This window comes from Pithys albifrons, chromosome 6 (genome assembly GCF_047495875.1).
Source record: "Pithys albifrons albifrons isolate INPA30051 chromosome 6, PitAlb_v1, whole genome shotgun sequence".
Taxonomy (NCBI): Eukaryota; Metazoa; Chordata; class Aves; order Passeriformes; family Thamnophilidae; genus Pithys; species Pithys albifrons.
The window spans coordinates 55,579,034-55,596,424 of record NC_092463.1 but is presented as its reverse complement, the minus strand read 5'-3'; the positions used below and the strand labels follow the sequence as shown (position 1 = coordinate 55,596,424).

Genomic DNA, 17,391 nt, shown 5'->3' with positions numbered 1-17,391 from the left:
TTACAGTTCTGTCTTGAGACTGTGAAAAGAAAATTTTGTCGTTTAGAGCAAAAGTCCTTACCTTATGGGAATGGAAGAGATTAATCTATGCTTATCTATTTTGTATTGAGAAGAATTTGCTTTCTTAGTGCGTATCCAAAAGTAATGTAAGATGTGAAGAGAGGAAAGCAGCATGAATATGCTGAACTGAATTTTGAATTAGATACTGCCCCGATACTGAAGCTAATTCTGGATGTACTCTGATAGAGTGAATCCCTGTGGATACAGGGCGGGGGCAGCGATGGATGGATGGATGCTGGGGCTCGCTGGTGTGGATGAGAGCAACAATTAGGTCTTACGAATACAACCTCTCCGGGGAGCAGGTTGGCAAAGAGGCTGAAAGGCAAACATATCGCAGCAGTGGGTGGTCGCTGGGAACCGCGAGCTCCGGTGAGCCAAAGGCTCGTCTCCGGTTTCACCCCTCAGGCAAATGGACGACTCTCGGCGTGACCGTGCATCCAGCCCAGCGACACCGCGGCTCTCCCGGCCAAGCCGCACAGCAAGCGGCAACTGGCGGCCGCTGCTTCTGCCTCTCTACGCTGGGAATTCTTCGCAGGAATGGCAGGGAGGTAGGGAGACGCCGGTCCGCCCCGCCGGAGGGCCCCCGCCGCCCCTCCGTGTGTGTGCGAGGAGCAGGTGGGTCCCACCGCATCCCCGCCCCGCGCCCGCCCGCATCCCCCGCGCCAGAGCCGCTCCTCATTGGAGCCGGGCGCTGTCAGTCCGCGGCCGAGCGAGCCCCGCTCCCCCGGCTGCTCCCGAGGGCTGAGTCTGGAGCCGCGGCCGGTTGCGATGGGAAGCGGCGTCGGAGGGAACAAAGTTTGCCACGCTCGGGCACTGGGCTGCTGGCGTCCGTGATGCCCGGGGCGGGAGGCGGTGCCTGAAGGCAGCGGGCAGGCGGGCGGCTGGCACGCCTCGCTGTCTGCTGTCGGCACTGCCATCGCAAAGTTTCAGCTATTCTAATGTACTCAAACCCAGGATTCTAATTGTCAGCCCTCCCCGCCCCCACCTCTCCTTCTAGGTAGGCGACAAGTATTTGTATTCTGTGGATTAGAGAACTTTTTTTTTGCATGGAAATTTACTGACTTCGGAGTGGTCTCCGTTTCGGGGAAAGGGGGGAAAGGATTTATTTTCATCGCAGTTTATTTTTGTTTTCCGGATCGCAGGACTTTTGGAGCTATATGGAGGGATCTCAGGATGGTGTGCACCAGGAAAACCAAAACTTTAGTGTCCACTTGCGTGATTTTGAGTGGAATGACTAACATCGTCTGCCTGCTGTACGTGGGCTGGGTCACCAACTACATTGCCAGTGTTTATGTGAAAGTGCAGGAGCCGATCTCAGAAAAAAAGTTAGAGGAAGACAAAGGGGACACTTTAAGGATTATAGAAAGGCTGGACCACTTGGAAAATGTCATCAAGCAGCACATCCAAGGTACCACCTTATCCCCGCTTGCTTTTCCTCCCCTCCCCTCCCGGCGCTTGCCGTGTGCAGCCTCCATCCCCTCCCGCCGCTTTCGCTGTTGTGTGCGTGCGACATCCCTGTAGCGATCGGCACAGCCATCCCCAGCCCGGAAGAGCCGGAGCCTGCGGAGCGTGTGGGATCCCCGGCGGTGCTTTCCCGGAGCCCGGCCGGGGGGACCTGCCCCTCTGCCCTCCCTCCTGCCGGGGGCCGGGGCGAGCGAGGCTCCGGGAGCTCGGCCTGATGCTGGAATAAACCTGCCCCCGGCTCCCTGCTTGCCTGTGTCTTGCTAAAGTAGGGGGTCCACGGGCAGGGCCAGGACTCGCTTCCCATCTTGCTGTTATCGTTATTTTAATATTTTTTGGTGTGTGTTATTTTTCTTTCCAAAATGGGTTGCTGCGAGTGGAATTCTTGTTCTGCTCCCCCTTTAAGCCTGACTCTGCTAATCCGTGTTGAGTCTGTGCGCGGCTGGGTGTGATGGAAGGTTTCCCCTCAGCGCTGCTGTAGTGCTGGGAGCCTCTCGGGATTATAACTGGGGCAGTCTCTCATTGTGTAATGCCTTTTAATTTGATCTTCTTTTAATGGGTGCTCTGGGAGAAGGGCTGAAGTGGGCAAGCAGTGGGGGAGAATATGATTATTTCCTGAGAGTTTGAGATTTTATGCGACTTTTGCTTTACTGGATGTTCCTTAGTGTCTTCCTTTCTATTTCCATCATCTGCATGGCATCATACAGTCATTCTGTCAGCCTGCTGAGTGGGTTGGATAGTGAGGAGGTGTGGGTAGGTGAGAGCCCTTGCAAAACCGAGAGGGACTGTCCTTCTCTGTTTCTGCATAACCTCCAGTGAAGGTTCAAATCCCAGTTCTAGTCTCTCCTAAATCTGAAAAGGGAGAGCAGACCATGTGGTGAAGGATACCTATCACCAGTGCAAAAAATCCTTTCAGCAGCTTTGGCCAATTGGTCTTCTGGGAATATGAAAAAAAGCTAGAACAAGCAGAGTGACTATTCCCATAAGGATTGGGCTTCCCCACTTGTCAATACACATTAACTTTACAGTGGTGTCAAAGACAGCTACTTTTCTGTGACTTGTATTAATATATTTTTAGTTATGACATATCACCATTAATTTTGTAAATGCCTTCATTTTTTAGATAGTCTTGTCATCTCATGTAGATGAGTTCATTTATTCTGTAGAATGGGTTCTAGCAGCTCTTGCAAGTTTTAAGTTCTCTCACACAGTCCTTAAGTTTTTCTTGATTGCTGAAATGTATTTTTAAAAGGAAATGTATTCTTGTCTGTGTGCCAGTGGAGTGCACTGTGGAAGCATGTATGAAGGCAGGGATTTTTCAAAATGCTCTGGTTCAGAGTTAGATACACAAAATTAGTTGACTTTCCATATGAGGCTGGGACATAAATCCTTCAAGTTTGTTGATTTGAAACTCAGATAGCCTTATTTATTTGGTCAGTAGCTCTTCTCAGAGTAGTAGAGAAAAGGTCATAAGCTTCTTTTTTTTTGTGACTACCCATAAACCAAACCAGAAGGTATTTTTCTTAAATAATGCTTGTTTCAAAGTTGAAGAGGGTCTTTTAAGTGAACAGTTTAGTAATAAGTACTAAAATAGTAGGGAAAAAATAATAAAATGGATTTTGTGTACTTGCCAAATCATGACAACTGGAGTTCTCAAGGAATTTCTGCAGCAGATAGTGCAGAATAGGATGTTATTTTCATCAGATTTTGCTTAGAATTGTGAGATGCTGTGAATTCTCAGTCATGGTGCAAAAGTCACTGAAGTTATTGGAAGAAGTATCCTAAGCTTGACTGGGTTTGGGATGAGCTTGAAGGTTAGCTTTAAGAAGTTATAAGTTTTGAGATTCAGCGCCATAAATGGGGTAAACCAGCTGCTGTAATGGTTCTTGGCAAGGTTATAAGGGTTATCTGTAGTTTGCTATTAAACTCTTCCTTGGACCACTTCTTTTTCATGTTAGAGATGTCTCAATAGCTCAGATGTTCTGCAATGCTGAACAGGCATGAAATTAGCCCGGATAATAGAATTACATTCCATAGGATATCCTGCAAATACCAGAGCGCTTTAACTGCTGCATTTTACACATGGGGTTATGCTAATATTTCATTTTAATTTGTTTTCTGATTGAATTGTTTGATTAGATGCCATCTGGGAGTTCCTTTAGCATATAAATTGCAGTCTTGTAATGTTTTATCAAGTGTCCTGGAAATGCCATGAAAGTATCTTTTTTAAAAATACATAATTTAAAAAGCGTTTTTTAGGAAGGCATGCCTTACTCCTTCTCATTTCCAGGTACAGTCTGAAAAGAGATTTCCAGTTAAGAGGGGTGCAGAGGAAATGAGAATGTGGATGCCTTGTGTTTGGAAAGAGCAGTGTGGGCAGGGAAATACTGGTATTGACCAAGAATGAGAAAGTTTGAATGCACAAGTACCTACCTGGCTGTACTGCACGTGTTACACTGCTGTGTGTTCACACCTCTGCAAATGTTGAAGGAGGATTTCTCTGCACACACTTCCTGTGTGCTGGAAATGGAGTAAGAACCTTCGTGTCTGCTCTGCCTATATGCTACTTGTCTGCTTTCTTCTTTCCTCATTCTGTGTTTATGTTGTGTAGCCCACAGATGTGCTGTGCCAGGGTCAGGCACCTGTATGTTGACTTCTGGGGTAGGCACTGTGGGGCAGGATTGGCAGCACTGGGGTCTTGTTGGGCAGTAGGGACCACAGAAAGAAGTATCCTGTGGAGCTGAAGCATGATGCTGGAACTTGAACTTGAGCCTGGGAATCATGAATTCTTGGCCAGACAGAGCTCACGAGATGGTTTTGTTCAAGTGACTTTACCTATTTACAATGACGATGACCTGCATGCTTTTCTGTGGCAGTGTTGTGTTGTTCTTTACTTCTGAATGCTCTCCAGCTACTGTGAAGGAGATTCTTTTCCCCCCTGCCCTAAATCTTTAGTAGGAGGCATATGTTTTATGCTAGCAGGCAACCCACTGACAGAAACTTTTAGTTTCCCCTTTCATTTGAGTTTGCAAACAAGATGGTGTATTTTTTGAGATTAATAGTGTGTGTGGTTTTGTGTGTGAAAGAAACTGAGTAAAAGACCAGATGGATCGCTTTATGCAAAATGCAGTCCTTTTCATGCCTAACAAAGGTGTGTGGCACATGAATGGTTTAGTACTAATGAGCTTTATTTCCAGAAAGTGTACTTTAGGGTCAATGAGTGTTAAATGAAGTATCTGTGGTTCCAACCTAGGATTTGAAAGCGGTTTTTCTCAGTTCTATTTGAAAAAACCAAGTTCTATTGAGTTCACAAGGAGCATACTGGTTCAAAAAACTCCAAACACTCATGTTATTAAAATCAATACAAGAGTGTTTCAAAAGGATCACAACACATCATTCATCTTAATAATGCATCATGCATTGGCTCTGTCCCCAAAAACTTGCCCTAAATCATATGGGCAGTTGGAAGATGAGGTGAGGGGACAGGCTGCTCTTAATCCATACTTAGTTTGTAGGAGTAACAAAGTGAAAAACACTTTCAGGAAGGGAGGAACTTACTGTTTTCTGCAACTTGGCTTTAGGCCTTCATAAATGATGAGTTGAGACTTTTACTTGAAAAGCTTAAGCTATGGTTAAGCTGATAAACTTAAAACATCTTATTATGCCATCCTGTCTGTCTTATTATGCAATATCATTCTAGCGTATTTCCGCCTTCCTAGTTTTAATCAGATGATATTTGTATTGCAGCATTATTTTAAAAGGCTATGGACTCTGAAGTCTATGAAGTGAACTTGTTTCCTTGCCCCCTCAGTCCCCACCCCCCTGCCCTTCTTGGACCTAAACAGAATTACTAAATTGCACACAGTTAAGACATGGAGTAGATCTAAGTTAAAGCTGTAACACACAGTTAATTTCTGGACCAGCTGTATTCTTAGTTAAGATCAATGGATGGTTACTAAGATGTCTGTGTTACACTGGAACTTTGGTCCTTCATCTTTGTAAGCTGCTGCATCTGTTTTCACCCATGGAATATCAGGCACTATGTGAACTTATTTGGGAAAATTTGTGAGAGAGGAGTTGTATATATTATCTCTCAACCTGCTGCTTGGAATGATTTTCTCTGAGCTAATATTAGCTCTCCCACAGTTGGCTCTCTGATTACCCCTGTGGTCAGGTAGGGGAGGGAGAGATCCCCAGTGGGTGGTTCATTCATTCCCTGTGTCTTGAACAGGTGTTGGGGGAAATGATTTGCCTTCAGAAATGGCATATTTTGAGTTTGGGAACTAGGTCAATCCACATTCCTAATTTTAGCCATGGAATGGTTTTAAAAGTCTAACAGTGTAAATTCTAGACTTAAAATTTTAGACATGTAAAGGTTTGGGGAAGTAAATTCTGTTATCTACATTTTATTTCTTGACCTTGAACACAAAGAAGAATGTCTTTTGCTGCCTGGCTAGCTAGCTGCATTCCAAGTCAGCTCACTAGAATTCCAGTGGCCATTCCACCATGACTCTTAGTCTTGTGGTACTTTCCTTTTGGGAATAATTGTTGTTAAATTCCCCCAACTTATTTCCCTCAAGCTCCAAAGCAATTAGGCATGTTTATCACTCACTGCAGTGCATTTATTCTACTGAGAAACAAATGAGCACTAGGCAGCAGCCCTGGGAACACACAGCTCTTGCTCCACCAGAGAGGGCTCTGTGTTCTCCATCGCTGTACAGGCAGAGGGACCTGCTGTCCCAATGGAACTAATTGCAAGAGAAGCAGCTACTTGGCATATGTAAGACATTCAGGATTAATCCTATTATGTTTTCTCTTTAGTCTGTGACTTCTCAAGTCATTCTAGATTGCTACAGGTCAGTGCAGATTAATTTGAATTTAACTTTTGCATTCTTCCATGCTTAGGAATGGATGCACTGAAAAAAACCCTTAATATGGTGATTTCAGCTGTAAGACTTAATTTGCTGTAAATTTTCAAGCAATGCAGTAGGTATAGGTATTTCAAGGACCATCTACTGAAGACTTATTATTGCTGATTACGTTGACTACAACTTGATGATGTATTATTACTGTTAGGAAAGTTAACTTTTTTGTGCTTTTAATATCTTTAGTTTTCTTCTAATTATAGTCTTAATGGGTCTTCCATTGAGGATTATGTTACTGGGTTTAGGATGCAGTGACCAAAACTGAGGAGTGGCCGTTTGGCCATGTATTCTATTACTGGATATTTAATGATTTCTTTTGTGATTAAAGTTGATTTTTTCATAATGAGTTGTTTTCTCTTTTTCTGATTGTTAGCTAGATAGCTCTATTAATTCCTCAGATTTCTACAATGGAAATGGCAGGACATGTTTATTTGAGATTGTTTCTTTTGACAGAACCAAGCAAAGTTTTATTTCACTACAAAGTGACAGTGAGTGGTAGCTTTGCAGTTACGAAGGGGATTGACCTGCATTCTGTTTCCTTCAATTAAGGCAATTTCTCTAGTTCACATGAAAGTCTTCAACAGAAGTTTAAAAAATTCATCAGAAGCAGAGACTGGAAGCTGTAACGTCCAGGCCCTCCACAAGTTCTCTTATTGCTGAGCTAGAAAATTTTGTCTTTTTCTCTGACAAAGTTAATTTTTGTTGCCATCAGCGATCTCTGCATAATGGCACAACTTCAGTGGCAGGAGCGGGTTGTGTGCTGCACTCTTTGAGCAGCTGATGCATGGGCTGTGCAGAGATGGGAAGAGCTGTGCTGCTTAAGGTTCTGGACTCAGCTCAGAGCTTCATTTATCCCAGCTCAGGTGTCACTTTGGAGAATGTTGTTCAGGTTGGCACAAGCAGCCTGCAGATGTGCAGAGTCCAGGTGGGGCTCTTGGGGTTTTCTGCTACCTTGTTATGCCCATTTTAGTACTAATGGGTGGTTTTATGTACATGACCAAAATATAGATAAATGTGTATGAAAAGCAACATAAAGCCAGACTTCTAAATAGCTGCTGGGAATTGCGTACAATGTGTGAGATCAGCTTGGTCCTGGTGTCGTGCTCATTCATGGCAATATCAGCCTCAGCAGTCAAATCTTTGACTTGGGTGTAGCATGGCCTGAAGTTTATTATGACCTGACAATTAACTGTTGTGTGTGCAAGGGCAGGCAGGGAGAGCAGCAGATGTGACTTCTCTCAGGGCCAAAACCTCAAAACTGGACCTGCAAGAGCATGTGTGCAAAATATGAGGCTTTCCACTGTATTGTAGAAAGAAAATACAAATGTTTTTTTATCGCTGAGCCTGACATGGGCTGTGTGGTTTCTCTATTGTCTCCAGAGCTGAAAGGTTGAAGTTGTTGCCTGTCTCTACTAAAAATTGCCTGTTACAAGCTACAGAAGCAGTTTCCTTTAATTCTGTGTTCAACAGAAAGGTCTCATCATCAATGTAACTGTGAAAGCATGCGTGAGGTGGGGTATGGTGGGATAAGCTGATATTATCCACCTCAATGTTAGAGGCATGATGTGTAAAGAAAATCTCTGGTAATTTAACAAAGCAAACATTGGCGCAAATCTTGAAACAGCAGTGGAAGTTGTCAAAATGGCTTAGCTGCCTCCTGAGGATGATGGGGAGTCCTTGGTTGTCATTAAAACAGCCCAGGAACCTGATTATCAGCTGTTCATGTATGGAGCATCACAAGGGACACAATGGGACATGAATCCTCTTTAGCTGGTTTATGGCTGTCCTTGTTTTTGCAGCCATAAGGTTATGTTGTTAACCATGCTTGGCCTGGAGATTGGGCTCAGTACAGTGTGCTGTGGAGTCTTGGGATTGTTCCTGAGTCCAGAGCAGATACTGTGTGACTGCTCTAATTTACTGGTCCAAAACTAATGAAATTAAATTTATGTCTAATGTGAAGGTGAAAACTAACTTCATATTGTGTAGTGCCTCCTCTGAGATGAATCAATTTTCATTTGTCTGCCACAATATTTTCCTTTTCATTCCCCCTTTTTTTTTTTTTAAATTTAAAAATGTCTGCTAGTCTTCCTTATTTTGTTCTGTAAGCCATGTGATGATCAAAGTCCAGTGGCACTCCCATCATCTGTGGAGGTATCTTCCTGTGCTGCCCTTGGCCTTCCAGTGTAGCCTCTTTAGAAAGTTCTAGGCTCCTTTATTTTAGGAACTTAATAAATAGTTCAGTAAGAGGCTGCTTAGTGGGATTGATACACTAAATAGTCACTGAAATTCTCAGGTACCTGAAACTTCATGCTCTGACTTCATGCTGCTGTTACCTACACCTAAATCTATTCTTACTACGGTTGTGCAGTGCAACAGCTTTGTTTCTGTTTTCTCCATGAGTTTTTTTTCTGCTCAACTGGTGTTTTGTAACCAAGATGCTGTTTTTAACATATCCTGGATTTCCTGAGGGAAAGGCAGGCATGTTTAGGAGCTGAAGCCATATTGGTAATTATTACAGCTCTCCAGCATCTCCTTTACTTGGCTTTGAAAATTAACAAATGAGACTGCTTTGATTTCCTTTTTTTATAATATGAAAATGGAAGGTCCAAGCTGCTGCCTTGAAGTTCTCTGCATTTAAAATGCCAGAATGTGTTTTCTCAAGTCTGTGATGGATTCTTACTATATTTACCACTTTAGGTGTATGATCTTTAAAATTGCTTATTTCTACACCCCCACCACTGTGGCAGCTTGCTGAAATCCCAGCTGTCTTGTGGTCAGTGCCACATGAATATATAGAGGAACCCTTGATTCAGAGATTTCATCTCCTTGGACAAGGTCTGGAGGAGCTGGGCAGAGGGGAGAGACACAGAGAACTGATATGGCCAAATTTATACAGGCTGTTGGTGGCAGCTTTGACTTGCTGCTGGAGTTGCTCAGATGAATCACACAGAAGGTCTCTCTCTTCTCCTGTTAGTGACAGCCCAGAGAGTGTGTGAATCCTGCGGCACCAAATGTACAGTGGTACAGTTGCCACATCTGTTCTCCCACAGCGGATCTTGGCCTGACTGACATGAATTTGAGACTGACATGAGCCCTGAAGTATGAGATCAGACATGTCTCCCAACATGCATGTTATAATAGCACGTCTTATAAACCACATCATTGCCTAATTCTCTGCTTGTATCTTGAAAACTCATGAGCTCAGTGACCTTGTGTCAGTAGTGTCGGTGGGGCTGTGGAAATCCTGTTGTAGTTTTGGTTTTGACATTTCCTATCTCCTGAATCAAACCCTGTATTTTAAATCTGGATGTTTGAATTTTCCTTTTATTAGAGTTGTCACAGGTGATCTCTGAGAAAATAGGATTTTCTATAAGCAGCTTTCTGAAGAGTATAAGAACAAGATAGTATTTCTGGGTTTTTTTCCTGCACAGATAAATTATCATTCTAGTCTTCATTTCAGGGAGATAATATAGATTTTTAGACTGTGTTACTTGCCCATATGTAATCTGGATCTAGCTAAAGATATCTTTCATGAATCATCCAACTAATGCAGAGAATTACCTGTCCCTGTTTTCATGGGGGATTCAAATTCCTTTGAAGCTTTCCTTTCTGCGTCAAGTCATGACTTGCCAGAGGCTTTGCAAGAAGGTTTGGCATGCTGTAGGTAAAAGAAAAACTGTCAGATAAACTTTTCAAGCCCAGCAGACTCTGTGAGTCTGTACTCATCCATTACAGGATTATCATTGCAATGAAGTTATGGTTAGAGAAAATGCCTTTTGGGATTTCTCTGTGCACAGAATAAATAGGGCTTGCAGAACAGAGCACAGAATAGTTTTTAAACTAACTTTGTTCTATATATTTGTCTTTCTCTGAGGTATTTATAGTTTTACCAGCTGTAATCACATGATGCCAGCCTTTCCCTCTCCTCCTTGTGCTAACAGGAGTATTTTAAGTTGCTCAAGCAAAGGGTGTGGGAGTAGTATGCTGTAATTTCTATGGAATTTCTGATTAGAAGATGTGTTTACTTCATGTGTAACAGTTTGGAGGATGAGGAGGGTCAGGGAGGAGCAAAGTGTAGGGAAAGCTACAAGCTGCACAAGAATACCTGATTGTTTCATCCTTTTTTTAGTTAATATGAAAATGCAGTTACTGAGTGGAAACTATAGAGTTTCCACTTGTGTAATTGAAACTGGAGCTATTGAGTTTCCATGGAGTGGAAAGAAGTGACACACCATTTTTGATTCTCTTCTGATAGCCTGTTACTTTTTTGTTGCTCTCAAAACCGGTTTCATATCCAGTAGATTACTACAAATATGTGCTTGTTAATTTAAACTAAATCTAGCATTGAGAAATTGAAGACTAAATCTATTTGATTTAGTTTATATGGATCTTTTGAAATGTGTGTAGCATCCTTAATGAAGTAAGAAATATTTTGCTTGTATAGAGTCAGAAATTCATAAGCAAGATACTGGTTCTGGAACCAAGAATGTATTGCTATTAGCCCCCATATTATCGTGTGTTCTTTTTTTTTGATCCTGGTTTTTAGTACTCTGACTTGACAACATGATGTCAGCTATAAAGGATTATGACATCATTAAACTTAAAAGTAACTGCATGAGACATTTCAGGCTTCTGTTTAGCTAATATTTTAGCATAGTTGTAAAGCTGTGTAACTTTAGAATTAATTTAAAACTGATAGACATAAAACAAACAAACCAACAGTAAAACAACGCCCCACAAGTTCCAAAGGGATTTATAAAGCTGTACACAACACCAAGAAGACTGGTGAATTTAGACACTAAAAGCAGCAAGACCAGGAAAAGCAATAGCAAAATGACAGCAGAAGACTTATGTTTGGATACATTGTTCCCACTTGCAGCTTTCATTTCCCTAAATGCAGGCATTGTTAACAGGAATGATTTGGTACAGAAACATTTTAATCTCATTGATTTATTGCTGTACTTCATATACGTGCAATTCTATAAACATATGTGTTTTCTACATGACTTATGTCTTTCTTTACATAAAAATACATTAAAAATTTTTAAAAGCATCTTCCTAGTGCTGATTCTGCTGCTCTCATTTAAGTACTGAGAAAAATGTTGCAAGCAAATGAATATGTAAAATAGATACAAATATTTACTACATATGTAAAATATTCACTCTGTCTCTCTATATCAGTGTATGTATGTGCTTTAATGGTTAAGCTGAGGATCTCTGTATCTTGTCTTCAAGGTAGGAAGGGACTTCACCATTCCCTCATATGGACTGACAGGGAAGAGTTTGTAAATGGCAGGGCAAGTGCTGAAGCAAGAGCTTGGTTCGAGCCAGTTTGAGTGTGTTTGCATAATCCCTCAGTGTGGTGGCAGCAGGAACAGACTCCTGCAGCCTGGAAATGCAAAGGACAGAGGTATTGCCTGCAGTGCACTGAAATCAGGTTTTCAGTCAGTGTGTTAGTGCTCTCTGTGGTAACTGAGTAAGAGCTGGTGGCAGAGTGAACCCTGCACAGTCAGTCACTAGTGCAGAGTGTTTTTCAGATGATTGACTGCTGCAGAGCAGGTGGGACATGGGCCATAGAAAGGATGGGGACCCACACTATTGATTTCTCATTTGAAGAAGTAAGCCAAGGTAAAGCTTTTTATGTTGGACCTTCTAACTTGAGGGTGGATCTTTAACCACTCAGTCCTGGTTTCTGTTTTTTTCATAATTAAGCTGCTGTTGGAGAATTTCTAAATTTTCAACAGATTAAAATTCCTTGTTATGAGAAAACCTGGAGACAAACAAATAAAAGGAAATTCAGTGTTGTAATGTGGGAAACATTCCTTAGCTCCTTGCAGTAACAACAAGTCAATATGTTTTGTCTGCTTGACAGTGTGTAGGAAAGGCCTTTGATTTTGTAAAATTGCACATAATTTCTCAACATTTCTTTTGATTCTATTGATTAGAGCTTTTCTGCTTTGCCTGGAGACATTAAATAGCAAACCATCTGCTAAAAATGGATTGGCAACATTCCTGAAAATTAACATAAAAAAAATTCAGTCTAAATATATTTGAAAGACTGTCCCTATTCGTGTTCTGAGAGGAAGAAGAAAACAAAAGCTTCTCTTATAGTCTGGCAAAAGGTGGGACTACCTGGTGAGATACTGGTATTGTCTTCACACTATGGAGAGAGAGATGTTGACTGTTGCAAAAAAGCAGAGGTAGCAGATGCTGTAGTGTAAAAGTGTCATTACCAGCACTGTCCCACGTGGCTGTGTGTTTGCCTCCTGTATCTGTTATGCAGGGATTGATGGGTAGTCAGCTGTTCAGCCCCAAGTGCTTTCTGTGTGGCTGTCAGCAGTGAGATAAACTGACCACAGTTACTGGCTGAGTAGATTTAGGTGTAGGTTATAGAGTAGTCCCCAAGCTCCAAATTTTGCTAATATAATGAGGTGGTAAATATAAAACTGGTGTGATCATGGAGAATGATATTTTTCTAATTATGGCTTTTTATCCTCACCAATGACTTTCTGACTACACTTTAACACAAAGACCTTTGGGGCTGTCAGTGGCTGTGCTGAAGTTCAGAAAATGTTTGTATGTATGGCCAAACTTCGCAAACGAAGATTTGGGAAGGGCTGTCCCCACGTGGGTGTGCCCTTCCAGCCTGCGCAGTGGATTTTAGGTGAGGCTCAGCGTGCGCAGAACTGGCCCCACCGTTTCAGTCCTGAGGTTCATCTGCCACGGCCGAGCGAGCTTGGACAGTGACAGTGAAGTCCTCAGGACTAGAACCTACAGCACCCGGCATTTCCCAGGAGGTCTCCCATCCAAGTACTAATCCAGGGCTGACCCTGCTTAGCTTCCGAGATCTGACGGGATCGGATGTCAGGGATGTCATTTAACTGCCCAAGAACATGTTTACAGGAATAAGAACTCTCTGTATATTTGCAGTGTTGGGTCAACCCCGGGGATAAGTTTCTCGGCAGGTTAAGACATAAAGCTTGTGCATTTAGCCTGGCTTTTGTGGCTGGTTTTGCCAGGTAAGAATGCCATGCAACTCCCTTCAAAAAGTCAAGGGTTGCTCAATACTCTGTGCGTTGGCACAGATTCAATGGAAGATAATTCTTGATATTTGCTTCTCTGGATTACCATTTTAACTGTCCAGTTAGAACAGATTTTAAGTAATAAAGTCATCTGTGCAGGCACTATGCATTTACACCTTTTCTGCTGAACTAAAAGTATGAGGTCTCTGTTTGAAAGTGAGAATATGGAAGTCTTGGTATAGTCACTGTTCTGTCTTGAGATTTTTCCTTACATTAAAATCCTTAGGATTTTGAGAGATATTAATTTTTAAAATTTTTTTTAGATTACATTCTTTCCACAGAAAGAATGTAACAGGGGCCTTGAATTGAGTTCTCAGTCAGCATGAATGTACTAAAAGTTCTTGCTCTAAAATCTTGTCTCTGTTGGACTCAATTCAAGGCCTTGCTGCAGCAGTTCATACATCTGAGGTATTGTGGACCTTGGAAGGGAGCGGAATGATCTGTGCAAAACAGTGTAAAAAGCAGTAACTCAGTTTTTCTGGCCCCTCTGCTGCCCCAGAAATCTGCCCTGGATACTCACAGGCAAGGCTGGGATCGGGAAGGGTGGCCCTTCCTTGCCCCACATCTGTGGAGTTACTTTATTCATATCCCCGTGTCAACAACTGGGTCTGAAGCATAAAGATGGAAGGGAAAGAAGAATCAAAGTATTCACAAGTATAAAATATAATGTAATTACCACAGGAGTTATGTGAAATACTGTGTCAAATAATAGGCAATGGCAAATACTTAACAGTGTGTTCTCTGCTGCCTGTCTATTTTTAATACTTGTGCTGAGCTAGCACCCAGCCAGCCAGGCTGTTCCTGCATGGCATTGTGCACCATGTCATTGTCTGGCTGTTTGTACAGTGAGTGTGGTGCAGAGAGTGTGAGTGTTTTAGCCACAATGGCAAATTGTGGCAGTGCAATGTGTGACAGAAAGAAATTATAATACAACAATGTAGGATGTAGCAGTTTAGCTTTGTTATATTCAGCTAATAAAAAAGTATAATTTTACCCTATAGAATAATTTTAATGTATCTCTTTTACTCTCTGTTTAATGTTCATGCTGCAAATTTATTAAAAGAGACTTCGAATTTGCCTCTCTGGTATTTGATGAGAACAGATGTTGTTTTCTCCCAACTTCTCGACACCTGGAACTGTCATAATTCCCCAAGCTCATTCAATTATCATCCAACAAGCAGGGTTTATTTGAGCAATTTACCTAGAAGGGCCAATTCAACACAAAGTGGGAAAAAGATACCCTTTTCACAGATGTTAAAATAAATGCAAGAAGCCCTGTTTATTTCATCAGAATGAGGAGCTGTGCCTCTTACATTAAAAAAAGTAAAAAGGCAATTTTATGAAGTCCTACTCATGCCCTTCTCCAGTACATGAAGTGTATGGAGCTCAGTAATTTTCTCAAGACTCAAATTTGAATAAACCAGAAGTTTTAGTTGCTTCTTAGGGAGGAAGAAAAAATACCCTACTCCTTGTTTGTCAGGACTTTCTTCTGGCTGGGCTGCACACCTGTGGTAATGCTGTGCTTGAGTCCTTGCCAGTTTGCACCAGGGAACAGCCAAAGCAGCCACATGGGCATTAGCCCTCTTGCTGTCAACTGATGGATGGGGTGTTCAACACCTCTGGCACAGCTTTAGAGCTGTTGGCACAACCCCTCCTGTCCTGCTGCAGAGCCTGGAACCTGCAGGCACCTCAGACAGCGTGAGTGACACCAGGAGTAGAAGGCCCTGGCTGAAGGAACTCATACATTTCATTTTCTCATCTTTCAGTTCCAATTTCTTACAGGGAATTCGTACATCCACCTTAGGTGGACAACCATAATTATCAGTTGCAATAGTTACCTGTAGGATAATTGAGACCTGTGCTTTTGCCACATTCCTTTTCCTGGCAGGAAAAGAAGCAGGATATGTGTCCTCAAGATCTCATGTCTAACAGTGTTTTTGTTTTAACTTGGCTTAGCAGCTCCAAACCTGAAATATAAACTAAAATGAATAGTGATACAGAAAAGGTTGTAGTCAAACAATTAGAGTTTGGATGAAAATTTGAATAGTTTAAAACACTGCAGCAATGCCATGCCCTGTGGCAGGATGTGTTTATGGCCCAGTGAACAGCAGCACTTCCTTATTCTTTCCTTTTTTTTTCCCCCCATGGAATTTTTTCCAGTTTTATTTTTTCTATTTCCAAACTCTGCTAATACCATACTGTGTTTTCCAGAAGTGGTTTTTCTGCCCCTTTATTAACCTTGCTGTATAAACACGTGAACCTGTCTCATAAGAAGTTAGGAGTTTGCAGCTAATGGACTTTGGGAACTTATAGATAAAAGTGGTTAGGAAAAGATAAGTTTAGCCGTGGGATGTCTATTACAAATGTGTAGGAGTTCCCTCATTGTCTCTTTGAAATTTCTGAAAACTGACTGACTGCTAAACAGGTATGTTAAACTATGTAATCAGCCAAATTTCAATGAGAACTTATAATGCAAAACTGCATAAATGGGAATGAGAATTCATTTTTCTCCATCAACTTGATCCACTTTACTAAAAAAACCCCAGTAGGTAAGGTTAGTCTCCTTATGTACTTGTTATAAACTCATTTTTTGAAAGTGTGGAAGAAGCCTGTTTGTCCAACAAGCTTCCTTTCTTCCTGAAGAATGCCAATCTTTGAATGCCTTGGTCTTGAAGCCTCACATAGACTTCTTGTAACAAAGGCTCCAAGGTCTGAATGCAAGGTTTTCCCAGTTGTTCACTGTATGCAGCTTCTTGAATGAGTTTGTTTGTTTGTTTCTATGCATGTTTTAAATTGGCTCTCGATTGCCTTGACATGTTTCAGGCACCGTCTTTTTGTCTGACACACAGTGCAGTCAAATCAGTAAACAGTGATAGTAAAAACCTTCAAATTAGAAATGATGGCCAAATACCTGGCTGTCAGAGAAACAGGCTTTTAATAAACTTGTAAATCCCATTTCTGTATGTCTCTTAGATATGTTCCGAAATTTTTTTCCATAACTGACTTTGAAGCCCCAACTGCTTAATGTCCTTTAGTGTGTATTGTTTTTCCAAGGAAAAAAAGTTAAAAAATTAATCTCTTAAATTACTGAAGGCAATATTCCTTAGTTTTCTGTCCTGCATTACTGGTGTTACAGTTCAGAGGAGCAGGAGCCCTGCAGTTACACCATTTGCTGTGCTCTTCTGCCCTACCTTGGGTACATTTGTGTGCATTTATTGATAGGCAGTACATAATATATTTGGAAAATAAACAGAAAAAATAAGAATTACTGTAAGGATGTTGATGCTTCCTTAGGTAACTGTGCTGTCATGGAATATTAGATTGCAGTGCTTTTCTACTATTTAGAAATGCAATGATGAACTTTCTGTTTACAGACAGATATTTGGTTTGCCTTAGACTAAATTGTTCAGGATTAGAGGTGCCACTCCAAGAGGAGAGGAGTGATTTCCTTGTCACAGAAGGTGGGCTTTTTGTTTCTGAAGTTGGTGGCTATCAGTGGTCAGCACAGTTAGCCCCACTCTGTACTTCTCCTTCTGCCTCAGCAGCTGCTTGAATTGTGACTCAGTAGTGATCAAATCTACATTGTTTTGTTTCTCTGGAGCACAAGAGCTGACAGTTGTACTGAATGTTGTTGCTTTCTAGGACAAATTCAGACCCTGTGTAAACATTCTAATTCCATTGTGTCAGTTGAGGTGTGTGTGCCCATGGCCAGTTCACATTCAGTGCTTCCTCCTTATCTGCTGACCTCAAATACAATCTTTTTATCTTGGATTTTGAAGTTTTATATGTATTGCCAAGCTCTGAGGTGTTCCATGTACTGTGTGGCTATTCCTAGTAAGAGAACTGGAGGTAAAAGACCAGCT

At 41.8% G+C, this 17,391-nt stretch overlaps 1 protein-coding gene across 2 annotated transcripts in view; it reads left to right on the top strand.

Annotated features, from left to right (window-relative positions):
* Positions 1-578: 578 nt before the first annotated feature.
* GALNT18 (polypeptide N-acetylgalactosaminyltransferase 18) overlaps positions 579-17,391 on the top strand; it is a 226,617-nt gene continuing 209,804 nt past the window's right edge. The window contains exons 1-2 of one of the 2 annotated variants that reach the window (XM_071558981.1): positions 579-675; positions 1,203-1,468. In XM_071558981.1, coding sequence (XP_071415082.1) covers positions 1,234-1,468 — 235 coding nt within the window. In that variant the 5' untranslated portion in view covers positions 579-675; positions 1,203-1,233. Of the gene's footprint in view, positions 676-777; positions 1,058-1,202; positions 1,469-17,391 lie in introns of those variants that run through there. The other variant, XM_071558979.1, reaches the window with a different exon arrangement.